Source organism: Thermothelomyces heterothallicus, assembly GCF_042370625.1.
Source record: "Thermothelomyces heterothallicus CBS 202.75 unplaced genomic scaffold P884_scaffold_4, whole genome shotgun sequence".
NCBI lineage: Eukaryota > Fungi > Ascomycota > Sordariomycetes > Sordariales > Chaetomiaceae > Thermothelomyces > Thermothelomyces heterothallicus.
The window spans coordinates 84683-104896 of record NW_027192565.1 but is presented as its reverse complement, the minus strand read 5'-3'; the positions used below and the strand labels follow the sequence as shown (position 1 = coordinate 104896).

The following is a 20214-nucleotide window of genomic DNA, read 5'->3' as shown; positions in this document are numbered from 1 at the left end:
CGATCTTAATACGGCTCGCTTTAGTAATCTTAAGTGCCTTAATTTTGGTATAGGCCTTGTTAACTAGTTTCTATAAGTGCTTTTTACCATTCTCGAGTTCCTTGATTCGAGCTTAAGTAGCCTTGTCTCTCTAGTCTAACTCCTAGATTTGCTACTAGAGTTAACTAAGCTAAGCGAGTAGCTATTCGGCCATAACACTAATAGCTATATCAATATCAAGGTCGAAGTTACCTCCGTTCTAAACTATAACAGAACAAAGGGAGTAATAACAACGTATAACGAACCTAACTTAGACTTCTTCTAAAAGGGTTCAGACAAAGGTAAGTGGTACAGGACAAGTATATAGGTCGTCTAAGGGATTTGGTAAAGCTAAAGGGTTTATAATAACAGAGTTATCTCTTATAGTAGTATAATACTATTAGGAGTACTATAATTATAAGTTACTATCACTAGTAAACTCTAGAGTCTATTGTAACAAGTAACTATCTATATATATATATAACCCTAGTGATTACTCCTAATCACGGTGATCGTGAGTGATCGTATAGTGGTGATTACCCTGATCACTGGTGAGCGTAGTGATCATAGCGCTTCTTATGTTGTGATTGGTCCTTCCGTTCCTTCGGCTTGATTGGTCTGTCTGTGCCGGTGGCCTAGGCGGCATCTGTATACATATTTCCGTGATACGTCCTACTCGCTTCCTGCCATATCGAAAGCAGAGCGACTCTCTCGCTTTAAGCTGATATAATCAGACAAAATAGTACAGAAGAGCAACCGGGTAGAGTACCTGGTAGAGCAGTTGGTTTAAGAATACCATAGCGATCTTGTCCTGCCTCCCACTCCTGTTGATTATTTAAGGCGTTGAAATCCAGAGAGTATCTCAACGGGAGTAGTCCGTAAGAGAACCAGAATGGAACAGGTTGTGTTGTACTGGTTGGCGCATCACAACCGTTAGCTGACTAAAGGCCTTGGGACAACACACCAGCCAAGAAATGGGAACTCGTTCCCGAATCTGGTAAATCCTGGGCCTGAACGTCAGACCCCCCCCCCCCCCCCCCCCCCCCCAACACACTAGCGCACTCGCCGCTTGGCGATCAGGCACTGGACAGAGCCTCGTCCAATCTGGGCTGCCAGCGTACCAGGGTTAGGTTGACAACCGTTACCGACCTGACACGAAAAGAGCTCAGCCACGTTGGGTACCGATCCTCACGCAGGTGGGAGAGTTTTCAAGACTGATTACGGAGTACGATGGTCAAAATGACAAAGAGAGATGTCCAGGGCCGCCCTCGCGCTCGGCTTCTCCGCCTTAGGCGCTCACCTTCCCCGGGCCGACCGTGGCTTCCTTCCATTCCTTGCTGCTGCCAGCCATCTTGGCAGGGACCCAGTCGCCTGCGGGGCAGTCAATTACAGCACCCTGGCACCATCTAGTCAGGCGGTCAGCGATATCTTTAGGCTTCGTCGGCACCCATCACAACCATTGTGTTTTGCCCTCTCGCCCAGAGTGCATACAGATAATTAAACGGAGTGCATAACGGGATGCCGATGAACAGCCAATTTGCGAGAGACACAATACAAGGACACTAGGCAGGTCAAAAATGACTTTCTTATCGTTGCTAGCAAGCCTTTGTGTATCAATGTCCTTGACTTCGTACCCATGTCATGCGCAGGTTAACCCGCGTGGATCGAACAACACGCGCGGATCTGTCAATTTCGTAAGAGAACTTGATTCTCAGTTCCCTGCAATGAGCTACCGATCGTGTCTTGTTGGCAACAAGCACACGTTGCCTCACCTTCTCCCGTGACCTCCCCCCCCCCCCACGCTGGCAAACCTCCGTCTTTTCAAAGGTATCCATGTGGCTGACCACGATTCGACAAGGCCGCCTGATAAAAGGAGTGCCAGATGAAACTGGACAACGGGAGTGAGTGGTCAGTTTCCGTTCCTCCAAAAAAAGTTTCCGGGGGTTCGTCTTCATCTTTGTTTACTTCTCGGTTCCCGCCAACTTTGCCAACGGAAACGATGGCGTCTGCTGCTTGGCCGCCAACGACGAGCTTCTATGGCCCGATCAGCCCCGCGATTCTAGGATCTGATTGGGGCGAGGAGGAAGGGGATGTGATCGCAGCGCCGGCCATCGAAAGTGTGGACAATGGGAAAGGAGTCGAGGTTCAGAACGTTCAGAACCGGCAACAACCACCAGGAGAATCGCAAACACAGCCACAACCACAACCACAACTGCTGCAGCAGCAGCAATTCAGACAGCAGTCTAAAATCACTACATCGAGCCTGAGATCGTTGGTTCTGGATTTTTGGGGGTTCAACGCTGCCCTGCTCGATGATTTCTTCGACGATGGGGCTAGTGAGGTGTCAGGGATGGCCACGGACGGAGGGAGCGTCGCGGGAGATGAGGCCTCGACTGGAGACGGAAACTTGGAGCCTTATCCGACACAGCTCGTCCGGGATTCCAATGTGGGCTCTGCCGCTCCAGCAACCCGAAACAAGCGCCCGGAGACGGAGGAGAGGAGATCATGGTCAAGGAGAGTCGCGCGGTCCAGAGACACAAGCGCAAATCGATCGGAACCCGACCGGCCGACCAACCCATACACCGCGGCCATTGAGGAGAAGCAAAATGCCATGACTGTCGAGTTCCTCCGCAGCAGCGCGGGAATTCGACCTGGGGACGCCTCCCCTATCCCGACTCCCGATGACCTTGGGTATGTGCTGGGTAACGCAGACCACAACCTCCTTGTTGACATTTTTAGCTTTGGGCAGCGATACAGCATCGCCGCCGAGACGTCTTCGGTGGTCATTAGCGACCAACGCAGACTACCCGACATTCTCGGCGGCGAACGTGAGTGCATTGTTTGCACCGACACCAAGCCGGTGTCGGAGTTTCCCACGGTAGGCATCACCAAGGCATGCAATCACGAGCCAGCGACCTGCCTCGCCTGTGTCGCGACATCCATCCGGACAGACCTCAACACCCGGCTCTGGAACGAGATCAAGTGCCCGGAGTGCCGCGAGACCCTAGAGTATGACGACGTGCAGCGCTTTGCCGACGAGGAGACAAAAGAGCGGTAATTAAGCTCTCCCCTGCCTTCAACTCAATCCTCATTTTCTCTCTCTCAAAAAACTAACCGGACACTCCCCCTACCCAACAACCCTTCTGCAGCTATCAAACACTCTCCTTCCGCTCCGCCGTCTCCTCCTCCCCAAACTTCCTCTGGTGCACCGCCGGCTGCGGCTACGGCCAGATCCACGAGGGAGGGGAGTCGTCGCCCATCGTCACCTGCCGGCTCTGCTCTCACCGCTCCTGCTTCCACCACAAGGTGGCCTGGCACGAGAACCTGACGTGCGACGAGTACGACAGCCTGCTGGCCGACCCGGTCAACTTCCGCAGCCGGTTCGACGCGGCCAACGAGGAGGCCGAGAAGGCCGCCGCCGCCCGCCGCGCGCAGGAGGACGCCGACCGCGCGTTTGCGCAGGCCCTCGCTGCCGAGGAGCGGAGGGCCCTGGTCCGGCAGAGGGCTGAGAGAGTGAGGGAGAGAGAGAGGGAAAGAGAAAGGGAGAGAGAGAGGGAGAGGGAGAAGGAAAGAGAGAATGAAAGGGAAAGGGAAAGAGAGAATGAAAGAGAAAACGAAAGGGAAAAGGAAAGGGAAAAGGAGAGAGAGAAGGAGAGAGAGAAGGAGAGAGAGAAGGAGAGAGAAAAGGAGAGAGAGAAGGAGAGAGAGAAGGAGAGAGAGAGGGAGAGAGAGAGGGAAAGGGAGAGGGAAAGGGAAAGGGAGAAGGAAAGGGAGAGAGAGAAGGAGAGGGAGCGGAAGAGGGAGGAGCAGGCGCGGCGCGAAAAGGAGGAGAGGGAGAAAAGGGAGAAGAGAGAGCACGAGATGCGGGAACTGGCGTTGAGGAGGAAGCAGGACGAGGAGGCCAGTCTCCGTACTGTGGGTACCACGACCAAGCCATGCCCCGGGTGCAGAGCGCCCATTGAGAAGAACGCGGGGTGGTACGTACTCACCTTTTTCCCTTCCCATCCCTTCTCTGTTTGGCTTTTGTTGCTCACGGTGCTGACTCTCGTCTTCTAGTGCACATATGACGTGTAAGCCTTCTTTCCTACTGCCTGTACCACGGCTTCGCCCTACCCGGAGGAAGCCGCGCATGCGGCAGCCTACTGCTGCTCCAAGTGGAGAGCGGCACAATCCCTTCCTCCTACCCCGCCTCCAACACACATGATGGTTAAAATAAGAGTGTGTCTCCTCCACACAGGTATCAAGTGCCGGTACCAGTTCTGTTGGGGCTGCAATGCCGAATGGACCCGCAGCCACAGTGTCCTCTGCACTGGCGCGAATGGGCGGAGATGAAGGGATCAGGTGCGAATCCAGGCGAGAAAGGGGCCCTGGATATCAGGTGCGGCCAGCCATGCCCTTACCGATACTGATATCGGGGTTCTTTTAATGGCACAAACCGTCGCCGTGTTCCATGTAACCTTTGGCTGATGATGCCCTCTCGACAGGTGCATTGTGCAAGTACGAATTCTGCTGGGACTGCCTTGCCAGTCATAGGCGAATTATGGAGACCGATAACAGTGCACACAAGGAGGATTGCCCCTGGCATCCGAACAATCTCAAGGACTGATGTTGTGAGAAGGACGAGCGTGAAGGATCGGCTCTGGGACGGACAGGCAGCGTGGGATACCGTCATAGGCAACAGAACAGACTGTGCATATTAGACAATGTAAATACAGGCCCTTTTTTTCCTTTTTTTTTCTTTTTTTTCTTCTTTTTCTTTTTTCTTTAGAGCAATACGAAGTCCTCCTCGGCGAGTTTGACCGGACCCTTATTGACGGATGACTATCCGGAGAACGTTTGGTATCTTGGTCAAGGTTTGGTCTAATCCAGCTCCGCAATTCGAGGATATGCGTTTGCGAAAAGTGATTGAATAAATTTAAAGCTATTCAGGAATCCATCAGAGCAGTTCATTTCATTTAGACGTTGTTCCAGAGCTTCACCGTTTGGGCTCCACAACTGCGGTGGTAGTGGCCCACCAGCCAACAAATCGCGTGTGCCCCACTCCACTGAATGGCCCTACAAAAATGAAAATTTCCCAACTCCAGGAACCCTCCCTCGTTTCCTTCCTGCCCTCCCGTCAATTCCAGCAACAACAATAACGCGACACGCCCACGCGTGCCACGCATTCTCACAAGACAGCCATGTGCGCATCATAGTGCGAGGCAAGCAGATGCCTTGTCAATCTACACAATGACAATGCGGCTCTTCCTCGTCCGACACGGGGAAACTGTCGACAACGTCGCGGGAATCTAGTACGTCCTTTCTGCGAAAACATTTAATAACCTCGCACAAGGAACGAAAGTAGACTGACCAGCGTATCCTTAAAGTGCAGGAACCCACGACTCGCCGCTCACGGCGCACGGCGTACTCCAGGCCCGCCGTCTTGGCGCACACCTCGCCTCTCGGTCGGCGACCATCGGCCCCGTTCGGCACGTGTTTGCCTCGGACCTGAAGCGCGCCGTCGAGACGGCCGCGGCAGTGGTTGACGCGCAGACCGCTGCCGTCGGCGGCAACCAGCCCCGCTCCCAGCCGGCCACGTCCGACTCGGACTCGGACCCCTTCCGAGTCGATAGTGGTGAGAAGGATGCGGACAGTAATAAGGCTGCAGACCCGGCCGCGTCGCTGAAGCTAGTAGAGCTGCCCGAGCTGAGAGAGCGGGACTTCGGCTCGGCAGAAGGCGAGAAGTTCGGCGTGGACTTGGCCCTGGCCGGTGCTGAGTCTTGGGAGCAGATGAGGCAGCGGGCGGCATCGTTCGTTGACACCCATCTTGTGCCGCTGCTCACTGCCGAGCAAGTGGCCTTGGGCGGTTGCATCGTCGTTGTCGCACACGGGCTGATCTTGGGATCGCTCTTGCGAGTGCTCCTGGCCCGGTATGGCTCTGGGCAGCTGGCACGCCTGGCGGGCGGGAAGATGCCGGGGTGGAGCAACACCGGCTATTACGAGCTTATTGTTGACGCGGTCTCGAGTTCGCCGGTCGTGGCAAGTCGTAGTGGTTTGGCAAGTTCGGGAAGTTCAGCTGGAGTGTCTGGTGAAAGGACACCGAAGTTGACTTTGCCGACCCCGTCGCCACAAGGACCGCACATCACCCTGTCTGTGGCTGGGGTCAACATGCTGAAACATCTTGAGGGTCTGAAGAAGACTCGAGGTGGAATCGGCAGTGCCCAGTTTGACAAACGGCAGAGGACAATGGACTCATTCTTTGCCCCAGCGGCGAAGAAGGCTAAGGTTGAACCAGCGCCTGAAGTGGCTTGAACTCGACCGGCCGCTCAAGCTTCCTGCCCTGACGAGTTTTCACTAAGGAATCTGGTATGTCGACCTCTATTTCTTTTTATCCATCACGCGTGTCGCTTCTATGATGAGAGAAACAATGTTCACAGACCTGTACCGAAACACAATGTGGAAAAACTTTGTCCAACCGCTATCTGAGAAGCTTCATTCCTTTGTTCTGTTTTGGCATTGACCTGGTTGTTCGCTGCTGACAGTTCTTCCAAGCCAGGTTACCTGCCAGTCCTTGCTCCTGATCTCGTTGGGAAGGGAAATGCTAGGGACGGTTAATCGAGTTCGCATATTTATTTGGGGTGGTGGTGGTTGCCTCTCTTGGCCAATTGTGATGATGCTACTTGAGCAGCATCCAGAATACACTCCAATCAATCTCTACAGCGCCTTATACTTCTCTGGTCCCATTGTGTAAACTCATGCCGTTCCTAAATGTCTCATGCTTCCTCGTCCTCGTCATCCCCCTCATCAGATACATCTAAACCCTGTCCCTCTTCGGAAGGCAAGATGCGGGGGAACCACCCATACTCGGCAAAATCGACCATGAACTCTCCCAGCGCGCTCCTCGTCACAGTCACGCCCTCGGCTTCCAGCGCGGCAGCCTGGTTCCGCGCCCCTGAGGGCTGAGACCTGCTTCTCGTCAGTGCCCTTCGTCCCTTCTCCATCCCTAGCCATTCATTCCTCCTATCGATCAGGCCCTGGCCACCCACCACCGCCGCCACCATAGCAACGACCAGACGCTTGAAAAAAAAAAAAAAGGCTGGTTTGTTCCCTGTGCCCGTTACTGGCCCGTTCGGAAGCGCGGAAAACGGGACCCGGGGGGGGGGGGGGGGAACGCAAAACGAGCCGGCGCCACAAGATCAGAAGTTCAACTAACACTAACTAAAACTAACCAGAAGGCTACGTACCGAGGCGAGATGATGCCCTTGGCGTTGATCACCCGCTGCCACGGCACATTCTCGTGGTTGAAGCGCGCCGACGGGTCCGACGGCAGGTGTTTGAGGCAGACGCCGACCTGGCGAGGACGCTGGGCTGTTGTTGTGTTTGTTTTTGCCGCCGCCGGACAGCGGTCGAGGTTAGCGTGAATCTCGGCAAAAGCAGGGGAAAAGCGGAGGATCGACCGGGTTTACCGGGTTCCCCATTCAGGTGATGATCCGGCGTATGTGTGTATCGCTGGCTGGTAAGGGAGAGGGAATTGACATGTGCGTGGGTTGGGAGCTTGGGTTGGGTGGGGAAGAAGCTTGAGAGGTTTGGGAAAGGGAGGGAACAGGATTTGGGGTTGTTATTACGAGTGCCGACCAGTTTGGCAATGTGACCGTAGCTGGTCACTTTACCAGGTGGGATCTCTTGTACAGCGCTGTAGACGGCATGGAAGAAAGCCTGGGCTTCGTCGCTGCGTGGCATTATCTTCGTGAGGCGGCGATGGAGAGGTGAGCTGTTATGTTACCCGGTGGTTAGTTGCTGACTAATTAGTTCAGGACTACCACCTGTCTCCCGACAGGTGGGGCCAAAACCCCCGGACGCCTAGATACGGCCGGACAGGTGCGCGTCCAAATACGCGTCCAATTTTACTAGTCAACTCCCTATACTCGAAGACATAACCACTGCCACAAGCCCAATTCAACCACTTTCCTATATACGATGCCTCTAACCGACCAAATCCAAGAACCGGCTAGTATACAGGCCGCCAAATGGCTCCTTACCGCTCAAACTCGCCACCGAACTAGTCGCTTACCCTATAGAAAGGAACCTAGTATACGGTACGCGGCTTAGCTATTCAAGACTAGAAAAACCCAGGTTGGCCGGCACTTGAAGTCGTTAAAGGATACTAGACTTCTAGCCACTAGTAGCAACGTAGTTAGAAGACCTCGGTTGCTTCGAAACGACGAAGATTCTGCCCTCGAAGGATACGTGTACTGGCTTATCGAATCTGGTTCTCTTGCTACCAAAGATCTTTTCTAAGATACTGCTAACCGCTTATAGGTACGTTATAATCCTCCTTGCCCTCCTGTTAGTAAGTACTAGTGGCTACGTTGGAAATAGGATTATCTATAGTTTCAGCTGATATTCTTTAAACTAGTCGAAGTAAACTGACTCTTGGCCAAGTAGTAGGTAGAAGAACTAGAGATATTCTTTAATAAGCTCGAGGATACTATTAAAAGCTTTAAGATTACTATATTTGGCTATTAGAACGTAGACGAGACTAGGTATATGCTTGTAATATTAAATAGGTGGTTTGAGATCTTAATAGTTAAAATGGATAAGAAGAAGAAGGTTAGTATCTTCCTCTTTTCTAAGTGTTAGTTTAGAATATTAACTATAGTATTTTATTAGCTAGAGATTCTAAACCTTTATAATTAAGAGTTAATAAGTATAATTAGTATTAGAAATGCTATTAGCGATATTATCCTAGTATTCTATATCTTTAAATAGTAGCTATTAGAAGATTAGGATATTAAAGGTCTTAATAAGGAGATATAATTCTATAAGTTAGAGATAGTATTTAATAATGCTAAGATTATAATAGATTAGATATAACATTTTAACAAATACTCCTTTACTATCTATACCAAGTTCTAGTAATATAGTATAAGCTTTAAGGAATGGTTTAGTTATAATTATTATAACTATAGTTCTACTCTTGGTATATACTTTATTAACCTAGACAACGTTACCCCTAAAGATTCGGTCTATATATCTATACTATTAGAAGAATATATATATTAACTACTTATCTTAGATAACTTTATAGGATATTATAACCTTAAACTTTATAAATACTACCTCTTATTTAATATCATTATTATCTTCCTCCCTCCCTATTTAATATACTTTATCTAGCTAATAGATATAGGAGTCTTTCGCTATCTTAAGGAAGTATATTAATAATATCTCTAGTAGGTAGTTCGAAACGGCAATCTTATATTTACCTAGGTAGACTTTGTCAGAGGATTCTAGGAAATCTAGGAGGCTAGTTTCAAACGCCGAAATATTATAGTAAGATTCGAAAAGACTAGTCTTTTTCTACTAAACCAATATATTATAATAGACTAGATCAGGGAGAAAGTGTTATCTAATACGAGCGTTAGATATCTTACTATAATTCCTAATAACAAGCGATAGGTATATATAAAAAAAGGTATTAACCATATTTAAGAGCGGTATCTTAAGCTTTTTAGTTCGCTAATATAAGAACACTTTTAGGATATTACATTAATAATTAATAAGAGTTAGCTAATATATAAATATCTAAATAACTTTATTAAGGACAAGAGAGCCTATCTAGCTATATTATCTACTAAGAAATATATAAGGCTAACTTATTAAGCTAATAGGAGAGGTTATAATAAGTATAACTATCTAGTAGATTTAACGGTTTTAGGAGATCTAAGCTTAGAAAAGTACTAAGGTAATTCGAGATACTAGCCGAAAAGCTACCTATATTACTATTAAGCAGATTAAACAAGAGTATAGGGAGGAATACGAAGTCTAGAAAAGGCGCCTAGAGAATAAGATTCCTAGTACTAATAGGCATTACCTTCATATAGCAACCTTTACCAAATTCTTAGAAAAGACTAACAAGAACGACTATCTTCCTCTTGATGATAAGGACCCTCTCTAGGTTCTACCAAAGGAGCGTTAGCTACTAGTATTCTTTAACTTTAGAGACAGAAAAGAAGTCCTAATCTCCTAGTTAGCTAAGCCGTTATCAGAAGTCAAACTCCTATCCCCTGAATGTCCTAGGATATAGATTAGCGGCGTAACTATAATGTTAATTGACGATAGTAACGATGACAGATTTAACTTTACAGATAGTGAAGATAGGTAGGAAGAGGATGTCGAGTTATTATCTCTATCTAGGGGTAAGAAGGAGTCTCTATATATAACTATCATCAAGGACATTAGGAGGTTTAAGAAGCGATGTGCCTATAAGTCTATAGTAGTAACGCGAGGGATAGAAGATAATAACCATCACTAGGAGGCTAAAAGAGAAGGTATAAGAGAAGGTACTACTATAATTAAGAGTATTAAGAGCGATAGGGATAAGGGGTATAATATAGAGGGAGAGGGAGACAAAGGCGAGTTATATGACCCGTTGTTTAACTAGTTATAACTAGGTAGAATTAAATTTTACTGCGTTTTTGAGCTTTTTAGAGCCTAGTTTATAATTGAACTATTTGTAGCTATTTGAGGCTATTATTACGATGGTAATTGAACTTGATGGCACCTTTTGCAAAGACGCGAATGTATAGGAAATTTGGTGGCGATGTGTCCGGCTATATTGGCATGTCCGGGGGTTTTGGCCCCACCTGTCGGGAGACAGGTGGTAGTCCTGAACTAATTAGTCAGCAACTAACCACCGGGTAATTAGTGTACTTAAAAGCGGATCTTCGTAGTGGGGACGGCACCAGGGAGTGATCCGCGAAGATATCGCTACGGATCGGGGTTAGGGTTTGAACCAAAGTGACGGAGCAAGGCAAAGTCACCCCCGTATGGGGAAGGAAGAAAAGACCATTCAACAACATCGTTCACGACTTCCATACCGACATCAAACCGACCTTTTAGGCCTGCCAATCCCAAAGTTCCGTCCATTACGGCGAAGGCGCTAGCTCCACCCCCCCCCCCCCTCCTTCGAAAGGGCATACACGAAAGAACAAATGTACATACATACAGGTATCCCACTGGCGGGAAGACAGAAACTCAAACAAGCAGGTCAGATCGAGCCTCATCACTGTCATGGCATCAAGTCATCCAGGCCATTGCTGTTCATGCCCATACCGACCCTTTTTTTTTTGGTCCCGACAGGCTTGATCCAACACGTGAGAATGGGCAAAGAAAATACCAAGGCTACAACAACAGAAATATTTTAGATCCAGCTCTAGTCATGTCTCCCAAAGCCATCCTCCGCCATTCAAACGTCGGGTGTCCGTAATCAGAGATAATGTCGAGGCGCAAACCGCCCGCGGCTCGCAGGTTCGGAGCCCCCCCGGGGGGGGTGTATCGACTGTTCGTAGGGGGTGTAGGTGCGAAATACTGCCACGCAACCATTTCAGAATGGGTTCATGGCGGCACCATCACCATTTGCCGGAACCTAAACCCGAGTTGAGATGAATGCATAATATGGCTGGACCGAGATGCCGTCCCCCCCCTTGGGACAAGGGGCGGTAAAGTGGTGTTTGGCGCACATGACAGATCACCACGTGCTGGCTTGGAGGTATCGATAACGAATCTCAAAAAAAAAAAAAAAAAAAGGCGAATAGGGGTATCACAAAAAACTACTCTAAAGACATTGAAGAGCCTTGGGGGATTGAAGGTGAGGGAGGCGGTGAGAGGCTAATAGTCGACGTAGCTGGCTGCGCGAGGACTTCCTTGGCTCAGATCTGAACCGATAGACCATTAAGTCCGGTGCTGTTGCCGCGCATCCAGCTGAACATGCTGCCACCCACCGGGCTGGACGGGGCCTCGATAGCTGTTCGTGGTTGTTGTGCCTCGCGAGGCTCAAGAAGCAGGCTCTTGCGGTAGTGTACTGCCTGCGTGTTGGCACCAGTTTTCTCCTTCTCGCGAACACGCTCAATCTCCGCTGTCAACCACTGCTGGAGATCCGGCAACTCGGTGAGGCGGTAGGGAATCTGGAAGCGCTGCAGCTCCCCAATGCTCTTCGCAGTGCGGGTGTGCTTGTCAAAGTTGATGACGGTCAACCCGGTGTCGCTTGTCTTGGTGGCCGGATTCCCAACGTCCACAAACGTGAGATCGGTCAAAAACATGCCGAGGAAGGGAAGGCACGGCGGGACCTGGTCGTGAAGTCGGGCGCGGAGAACCTTGAAGTTCTGGTTGAAGTCGACAATGGCTTGTAACGCCTTGAGCATCTCCTTGCGCTTGACGGGAACGGCATCCCACGTCATCTTCAAACGTTTGATGCTCGTGTCGGTGAGCGCGCAAGTGATTGCCATGAGCGCATCGTAGTTGTGAAGCTGGGAGCATTGATTGGCAATCTTGATCCACTGCTTGATGACAAGCGCTCGCTTCTTTACTTCCTCATGATGCAGGATGGTGTCGACAACGAGGTTGGTCAAGCCGGTAGTGAACGCCGACATGGCCTTCACGTTAGGTGTCTCAGCACCGCCAAACTTGGTCCACTTCGAGCCCAGGAGTTCATCCGGTGTGATGGAGCAGAAAAGGGCCATTTGCTTCATCGTGAGCTGGCGGGCAATCTCGAGGGGATCGAAATCGAGGATTGAAGGGGAGCTGCCACCCGCCTTCCAACTCGTCAACGCGTTCACCTGGCTCCTGCTGATGACCGGGGAGGGAAGCGTCGTCTCGACGGGGACAAGTTGAGCAGCAGAGGAGCTAGTCTTGCTCATGGAGCAGACCAGACGAGGTACCAGAGCACCGTCAACCACGGAGACCTTCTCAGCCAGCTCGAGCAGGCGCTTCCCGGCGGATGGCAGGACGGGGGTCAGTCGGAACTCGGCAAACTGTTTGATCAGCCCAAGAGCTTCACGGTCGGTCTCATCGCGCCAGTGAGACTCGAGCCACCCCTTAAACACGTTGTAAGTTCTAAGCCGTACAGGTGCGGCAATATGCGGGGCTTCTCCGATGTAGTCAAACCGGTCAATGAGTGCCTCGGTAAGCTTGACCGGTGTGCAAAACAGGCGAAATGTGAGGTAGAAGGTCGACACAAACAGTGCGTCCGGGGTTGACTCATGGGTAGTGAGACGCTCGACCAACGCAGGCAACGAACCGCCCGTCACCTGTCCTTCCTTGTTGAAAATCAATTCATGCGCGTACGTCTTCTCCAGCAACTTCGTCTCCACTTCTTCGTCCTCTGTTGGCGCCAAGCTCTCTGAAATGCTCAGGTCTGAAAGCGAAGGTTGAGGTTTGGGTGTTGGGTTGGGTGCTTGAGAGTTATCCGGAGTCGTCGCGCGGGTAGACGCCTGCGAAACGATGCTCGATTCCGAATCACGACTGATGTACGTGCTGCTAGAGCCAGCACTCGTGGCAGTCATGCTTCCCGACTGGAAAGACTGGAGCTCGGCCTCATGCGACGCGGACTGTTCCGTGGGACTGTAACTTTCAGCCGGTAACGATGTGGTCGAGATCCTCGGCAGCGGCGGCAGGTCAGGGCGGAGCGAAGAGAGCGGAGGAGCCACATTTGAGCTGCCGGCCTCGGGCACAGACGACTCGGGATGCGGTGGAGGACATGACGACTGTGGCATCAGCTGCTCGGAGACGGGCGAGGCTACCTGCGGAAGTTCCGGGAGCGGCTTGTCGATCGAGAGGGACCTGGCTTGTGCAGCTACCGCCGCGGAGCCCGCCACAGAAGTTGCTGTTGAGTCCGCCGTGCCTGCTTCTGACCCCGTCGATTTGGCACTGCTCGGTAACTCCGCGCCGCTAGGCTTCGACTGTTCATGCAAACCTTGGGCCATGTCGGGGAGTCCAAAGTCGATTCCAAGGCTACCGTGATCAAACTCGAACTCGAAGTCGCCAATCCGCTCGATGACTGACCTTGTCTTCGCGACGCATTCTCCCGTAGCCTTCACACACCCGGTGGCCGCCCCCAGCAGACGGCCGTTGTCATGTGGCACGATCACATCATCCTCCATCTCTGGCTCCGACTTGCTGAGAATGTCGCGCGCCGTAAGCACCAAATCGTGGATCCGGTTGTACATGGCAGTACGAGCCTGCTCTAGCGCGTCGATGCCGATCGAAGCCTGCGCAACAACCACGTCCACGACCACCAGCAACTCTCCGCCGGAGGTAGCGGACTGCTTTACCGCGACCGCGAGGCTAGGGCGCGACTGAGATTGAAGTTGCAAGCGTCCGATGAAGGATCCCAGATGCGAGAGGAAGATGTCGTGGCAGGAATTAAGCCGCTCCGAGACGAGGTTCTGAGGACGCGAGCACGTAGAAACGCCGGCCAAACTGACCCGGTGTGAGATTGTGGATGACAAACGGTTTGTTTGTACCAGACTGTTCTGTGATGATCGGCGCCCGTTGGTGACATGTTGCATGTAGCCGGATGACAAACGGTTTCCGCTCGGTGTCTGCTCCCGTGTTGCGTGGCCTGCGGCTGATGGCGTCGGCCCGGAATCCCTGCTCGGCTCGATCATACTTGACTCCCCAGGGCCGGTGTGATCTTGTGCTGCATGAAAAGAGCGCGGATCGGCTGGCGGCGTTAGTGGAACGGGAACTTCCTCCTGCAGCGTCGTCAATATAGTCACTGCTGGCAGCCGAGATCTCCGGTCATCCTCCAGAATATCCAAGAATCTCACGCCCTTGATGATAATCTTGAACGCTCTCAGTATCATCTCGTCCACAACGTCGTTGATGTCTTCGGACCCGATCATCCTTTGCGCGTCCTGCAACCGTTTGGCCGTCTTGACTAAGGATGACAGTTCTGATAGCAACGACCTTCGGCTCCGGCGTAGTCCTTCGTGTCTCTGGACCAGTGGGGATTCTTTTGTCAAGCAGTGTGTCCGTTCCTGCATAAGTTGTGAGATAACCAGACCACTCAAGGTCGACCCTTATGACACCCATTCACCTACCAAGAGGTACCGCACACCGGCAATAATCCCCTTCATGAAGTCCTGGTTGCCAAACATCTCATTGTCGTTTACCAGGGCGCTGCGCATCAGGTCCCAGAAGTTGAGAAGCGCCTTCAGCAGGCTCCTCATCTCCTCCGGTTCGTACGGTTCGCAGTAGTTCGTCGGCAGCCATCCTCTCGCTCCGTTAGCCAGAAGGGTGCCGTCGGCCCAGCCATTGATGTGGATAGAGTGCACAAGAACGACGTCCCCCTCACTCAGCGGTAACGTGACTGTCGACTCGCTCGTCACGTAATCGGGGTGGAATGGGTAGAAAGCCCGCAAGAAGTTGGAGAAAACCGGGTTGCTAGCTGGCGCATCGCAATCCTCTCGCGACTCATTTGGAGTCGCTGGCGGCGTTATCTGCGTGTCCGACAAATCGTTGGTCGGGTCGATTGGGTCCGAGGGCTTCTCAGACCCTCCACCTCGCGTCTTGTGTATCGTTAACGGAGCCACCTGCAGGCTTGACCGCATGCCCTGATTGTTCACCATTGTGCTGGCAGCCCAAAGCCCGTTTCGCGCAACATAGATGACTGACACAGGCCTGCGCTTGGGTCAATTGACCCGGCCGAGTGACGGGACCGGCTCCGGTCCACCCTCCCCGCGATAATCTGTTGCTCCCTCTGATGATGATAGCTCTAATCCGTACGACCAAACCACCTTGCACGTCCGCCACAAGGTTAACGGGTGTGTAGGATCCGGTTCAAATATTTGTTGACGTCTTTCAGTGCGTTTCGGGACTGGCATGAGAGGACAGGTTAGATGCAACGGCTCACTTCGCCACAGGTGCTGGGATGTTTTTCGCATATCATGGGAGGTGCCTGTTTGAGGACTGTCGGGGAGCCCTGTGCGGGGAGGCATGCGGTTGATGAATGTCGCAGCACGGGTCAGAAGGCAACCGGGGGAATTTGCATGCCAGGGGAAGAGAAGGGGGGGGGGGGGGCCTGCCGGCCAAGTCACGACATGGTATGGTCCACCCTCGAGCGTTCAAACGACCTGGAAAACAACAAAATGGCCACCAAAAGCAAAAAGATGCATGTCGTACCTTGTTGTTTCGGGATTGTTGGGTCAACAACTTTGGGTGTAGCGAATTGGCTTCCGATATTTGGCGAAGGGATGCTTTAGCGATCACGGTTTGAGGCCCGAAAGTTGGGAGGTGTTGAGGGGCGGTAGGATATGCCAGGGAAAAAGACGTTTCGAGCGAGTCAATCGCCGAACCGAAAAGATCAAGCAACTGATGACGCCTTTCGCGTAGAATGATATGGTGAAACTGCGATCGCCGATAAAGCCGTCTCGTCAAGCTGCCATGCTACGCACCCGGCGAACGGCGAACGGAGGTGGGGTCTCGAAACTCAATGCGAGATAGTTATTGAGTAACCTCGAACTGTCTGGGTCGCGCCCTGTGGGACAAGGTTGCCGAGGGGTGAGCCAAACCCGGGGAACGACTGGTGCTCTGCACTTCAGACGAGAATAAAAAAAGGAAGTCGAGGGCAAACTGGGGTGGTAAATCTGGAATTAGATCCTGTCTGGGAAGAAGGGAAGACGAAGGAACCCAAGAACAGGGGACCTCGCAAGGTGTGATCTGGATTGCTCGTGCGCGTTCGATGTTGCTCTTGGTTCTCATTGCCCAATTGCACCTGCCGCCCCTGGCCACAAAAAGCTCCCCACCGGTCTCTGCGGGACACACGGTCCGGCTGCAATGATTTTTCGTCAATTGCCCGTTGGGTGCAGTTTGATGTGGGTCTGGCGGGTTGAATCTCGGCATGGGCCAGCCGCAGCCAACCAGGGCTCAGGGGCAAGCTCGGGTACACTAGGCCAAGACCCCCGGTCTGCTTCCCCTGGCGAGTGGGGTAACATGTACACTGTTACTGTTATCCACAAAAAAAAAACTCGCCCCATCCAGTGTTGCTTTTATTGATGCTCAGAGGCGTGCCAGCAACAGAGCGTTACGAAAGTTGCTCTACCGGAGTTGGGTCCTATGGCGGCAGAACTTGGATCGACCACTGCGTAAGCCTGCATCCCGATTGCTCCGCATTACACTACAAGTTGCACGAAACTGTACGAAGCGGGAGTACCTTATCCGTAGCTAATCCGTATACGTACAGTTCAGTAACGAGCACTGGCCACCTCGAACCGGGCTTCGGATATGCGCACCGTCTGTGCTCATCAAATCGCAGCACGTGAGAAGAGTGGCGCAATGGGCGGACGAAACCCTGTTCTTAACTTCCAAATGCGGATGGCATCTCTCGAGCGTAGTTATCGCCGGAGCGCCTTGCCGGCCACAGGACTTTTCGATGTTGGCCCCCCCTTCTTCGCTACGCTCACGTTACCTTCGGGCTCTGCGGCTTATCACTCCCGATGCAGCATGAGCAGTGCCTCACTGTCCGTCTTTACACTACTTACTGTACAAGATGTGAAGCCTCACCAAGCCCTTGGGATCCTGGCTGCAGATATCATGCAAAGAGCCACCTCATCTGCCGGCAGTCCAGGTCTAGTGTAGTTGTAACCTTGCAACACAGCCTACCTCGCAAGGCAGTCCCCCAACTATCAGCCAATGTTCCTCGTCGCAGAATTCGACACTTTAGTCGGACCATGAGCAACGAGACAAGGCCATACAACCCGTGATCGGCCCCTCCAGGTGGCAGTCAATTGCAACATCAGCGTCGTGCAGCGATCAAGCTGAGCGTCGCAGCATGGGATCCTGCATTTGATATCACATCCTGCACTTACTACAGTTGGACTAGCAGCCTACCTTATCCCGCGAGGCAGCGTGAACACCGTCGCAGTGGAAAAGTGGCTGCCGCCTTGGCACCGGGGAAGAACCCGTCGCGGCGCTGCAAAGCGTACACCTATACATATGTGCTTCGTACTACACTCCAACCGCCAGTACACTATGTGTACGGGTTCGTGTTGATCAGATAGTTCCTGCGTAGCGCGGTTAGATCCATATTATGCAGCTGGAACGGGAACCGGAGCTGGGAGACTTCCTTACCCCACTACCTGATAAGACCCGTGGTTGCTGGCGCGAGCCGTCGCCAGACTCCGCGGGATACGTCAACAAAGGTAACTATACTGTCCGGATTACGGATTGCACAAAGTGTACACATACCCCCACAGTGCCAGGTTCGACTCCCCAAACTTTGACGGCTTGGCATCGTCAATCATGGGTATCACCAGTCTCCGAGGGCAAATGAATCCTTCAGTTTATTGAGTCGGTGTCGTGCAGCATAGTGTAGCTTGTAGAGCCGTCATCTGCCGACATTGCACGTTATGTAGTAAGCGCCTGTTCGGTGCCAAATAGCGTAGAGGATTTGCATGAAGCGAGGATAGTGACGCTAGATAGTGACTCTACTGTGGAGGGGCCTTTCGCCTAAAGGTGGTACAGTACGGATCCGTACTGTCGTCGTGCTGTACAGTACGAGGCCCAGGGCCCTTTACTAGCAGTCCAGCGCGACCCGTCTCAAGTACGATTGCCGTGCACAGAGTATTGTATGTACAGTACAATCCGGTATCGCCACTCAATTTCGGCTTCGCTCCTGATGCCACTAGTTACAAGTGCAGTTGCCCAGGTTACTGGGCAACGTGCTCCGTACGGCGTAACCGCCTTAGGTACGTAACTAGGTAGATACCTATTGCGTACGTCCGTACGCTACGCTACACGACCAAAACGCATGGAACTTGAAGAGTGGTGGATCCGAGAAGCCCGGGTGTGGTTACGAGTCCTTCCCAACGCTTTTTGCCGTCGGTCGGTCGCGAAGTTCTGGTCCTGTTCGCAACCCACTGTCCACTGAAACCTTGAAAAAAAAATGCCCGAGAGGGGCGGCTCAGCATGGAGGGTGGCGCAGCAATTGTGAAGGAAAAGAAAAGGAAAAAGAAAAAAAAAAAGAGGGCAAAGCGTGCAGCACAGAGTGATTGGCCACGGTCAGAAACACCACTTCGGGTTTTAATCTTTTTTTTTTTTTTGCCGATAACGTAATTCTCGGGTTAAGACCTGCGTTCATGCTGTTTTCCGCGCTTTTCTGATGGGGAGGCCAAGGCTCGAACCCTCTCCCCGCTCTGCTGCTCTGTAGCTCCTTGGTACTCCATACAATACCCCTCGTGCTTTTTTCCTTGCTACCTGGCGATCTTCTTGCTGCTGGGTTCTCCCAGATAGCTGGAGCCCAAGAACCTTGACGACCTCGTGGGGGAGCTCACTTCTTGGCCATTGGCCTAGCAAGGGGGTTTCGATCCACCATCACATCACATAACCCACACGACTACTCCGTACCAACAAAATCGTACATGACGCTAGTGTACTGCAAGCTTGGTGGTCCCTGTTCCTTTACGGCACGTGCCATCTGTGACGATATGGCAAATTGTGACATTGATCAACATGCTCTATCAACTGCACCACCAATCTGTGAGAAGATCACTAAATGCAGGAACGTGGCAGACAAAGCAGATGCAGTGTGTGCGCCATGTTCGGAATGCCACTTTACGGAATGCATACACACATACCTCTTGATCTTGGAGATATCCGTCCTAGCATGCGGTCAAACAAGAAGAGCCAAGACCCCCATTCGTTATAGTGTAACTAATCGGTCATGTTACAAGGCAGATCATCGGCGGCAATCGCGAGAACGAGAGACCGCGGCTCGCTTCCCAGAGCGTGTGCCACAAGCCCCCCTACTATCCAAGTCTCATCCGGTTCCTGATCCGTAGACATCATCCCGTGCCGAAAGCCCCAGTCGTCATCGCATGAGCCTGGCAAGCGCTCAATCGGGGAATACACATGTGTCTACGGAAATGCATAACCCAGTAACTATCGGGCCTACCCACTAACCAAGACGCGGCCCGCATTGTCGGCTGTTACAGTCACCACCCACTCCGCCTAAGACGACGCGTACTACTGGAACAGAGAGAAGAAATGGACGATCGTCGCCTTCTCTGGTCCGGAAGACCGAACAAGGCAGTTGCGCGGCAAATGATTGCTCGGCCAGTCAGACTCGAGATGATCAGAAAGCAAAACACCCAGTTCGCCTTGCTACGAGGCTGATTCAGGCTGTTTGCTCAGAGAGGTAATTCACGTTTGGGAGAAGGTTGGTTGGCTTTCTACCAAACAACCCAATTGAATTGGGACTCAGTACAGCGATACCCGGACTTCGTTAGCTATATTTCAGCACTTGCAAGATTTTGTCACTGCACTCAGTCGATGTTCTCTTGCTCAAAGCACAGCACATTCACCTGATCGCGACCGTTGCTCCAAGCATTCAGATGCCGCGCAACCAATCAGCGATTTTTTTCTTTTCCTTTTTTTTTT

The 20214-nt window shown here is 51.8% G+C and overlaps 5 protein-coding genes across 5 annotated transcripts; 2 read left to right on the top strand and 3 right to left on the bottom strand.

The window, feature by feature from the left end:
* The first annotated feature begins 1574 nt into the window (after window positions 1-1574).
* Window positions 1575-4764, top strand: P884DRAFT_282941 (uncharacterized protein). The gene is made up of 7 exons (XM_069443625.1): window positions 1575-1712; window positions 1877-2709; window positions 2758-3072; window positions 3168-3531; window positions 3844-3995; window positions 4264-4268; window positions 4503-4764. The coding sequence occupies exons 2-7, from the start codon at window positions 1901-1903 to the stop codon at window positions 4622-4624; spliced, it is 1767 nt and encodes a 588-aa protein (XP_069299897.1). The 5' UTR covers window positions 1575-1712; window positions 1877-1900; the 3' UTR covers window positions 4625-4764.
* A 364-nt stretch (window positions 4765-5128) lies between these two features.
* Window positions 5129-6363, top strand: P884DRAFT_255912 (histidine phosphatase superfamily). The gene is made up of 2 exons (XM_069441024.1): window positions 5129-5309; window positions 5385-6363. The coding sequence occupies exons 1-2, from the start codon at window positions 5248-5250 to the stop codon at window positions 6307-6309; spliced, it is 987 nt and encodes a 328-aa protein (XP_069299896.1). The 5' UTR covers window positions 5129-5247; the 3' UTR covers window positions 6310-6363.
* A 309-nt stretch (window positions 6364-6672) lies between these two features.
* Window positions 6673-7737, bottom strand: P884DRAFT_217979 (6-O-methylguanine DNA methyltransferase; the record flags this gene model as incomplete). Its single annotated transcript, XM_069439368.1, has 3 exons — window positions 6673-6963; window positions 7242-7365; window positions 7623-7737. 3 exons carry the CDS (start codon window positions 7735-7737, stop codon window positions 6771-6773), a joined length of 432 nt encoding a protein of 143 aa, XP_069299895.1. The 3' UTR covers window positions 6673-6770.
* A 3844-nt stretch (window positions 7738-11581) lies between these two features.
* Window positions 11582-15542, bottom strand: P884DRAFT_92506 (ras guanine nucleotide exchange factor domain-containing protein). Its single transcript, XM_069446178.1, has 2 exons — window positions 14880-15542; window positions 11582-14816 (listed from the first exon to the last, which is right to left on the bottom strand). The coding sequence occupies exons 1-2, from the start codon at window positions 15405-15407 to the stop codon at window positions 11709-11711; spliced, it is 3636 nt and encodes a 1211-aa protein (XP_069299894.1). The 5' UTR covers window positions 15408-15542; the 3' UTR covers window positions 11582-11708.
* A 3370-nt stretch (window positions 15543-18912) lies between these two features.
* On the bottom strand, window positions 18913-19149 carry P884DRAFT_318291 (uncharacterized protein; the record flags this gene model as incomplete). Its single annotated transcript, XM_069445335.1, has 1 exon — window positions 18913-19149. A coding segment is annotated over one exon (237 nt), but the record flags the coding sequence as incomplete, so codon positions are not given.
* Between the last annotated feature and the right edge of the window lie 1065 nt (window positions 19150-20214).

Bases quoted from the DNA above. Each gene is read 5' to 3' on its own strand.
- P884DRAFT_255912 (XM_069441024.1), top strand. From the start codon at position 5,248: ATGACAATGCGGCTCTTCCTCGTCCGACACGGGGAAACTGTCGACAAC. The intron at 5,310-5,384 runs GTACGTCCTTTC...GTATCCTTAAAG, and splicing joins GACAACGTCGCGGGAATCTA to TGCAGGAACCCACGACTCGC.
- P884DRAFT_282941 (XM_069443625.1), top strand. From the start codon at position 1,901: ATGAAACTGGACAACGGGAGTGAGTGGTCAGTTTCCGTTCCTCCAAAA. The intron at 2,710-2,757 runs GTATGTGCTGGG...TGACATTTTTAG, and splicing joins CCGACTCCCGATGACCTTGG to CTTTGGGCAGCGATACAGCA. The intron at 3,532-3,843 runs GTGAGGGAGAGA...CGGCGCGAAAAG, and splicing joins TCCGGCAGAGGGCTGAGAGA to GAGGAGAGGGAGAAAAGGGA.
- P884DRAFT_92506 (XM_069446178.1), bottom strand. From the start codon at position 15,407: ATGGTGAACAATCAGGGCATGCGGTCAAGCCTGCAGGTGGCTCCGTTA. The intron at 14,817-14,879 runs GTAGGTGAATGG...CAACTTATGCAG, and splicing joins CCGGTGTGCGGTACCTCTTG to GAACGGACACACTGCTTGAC.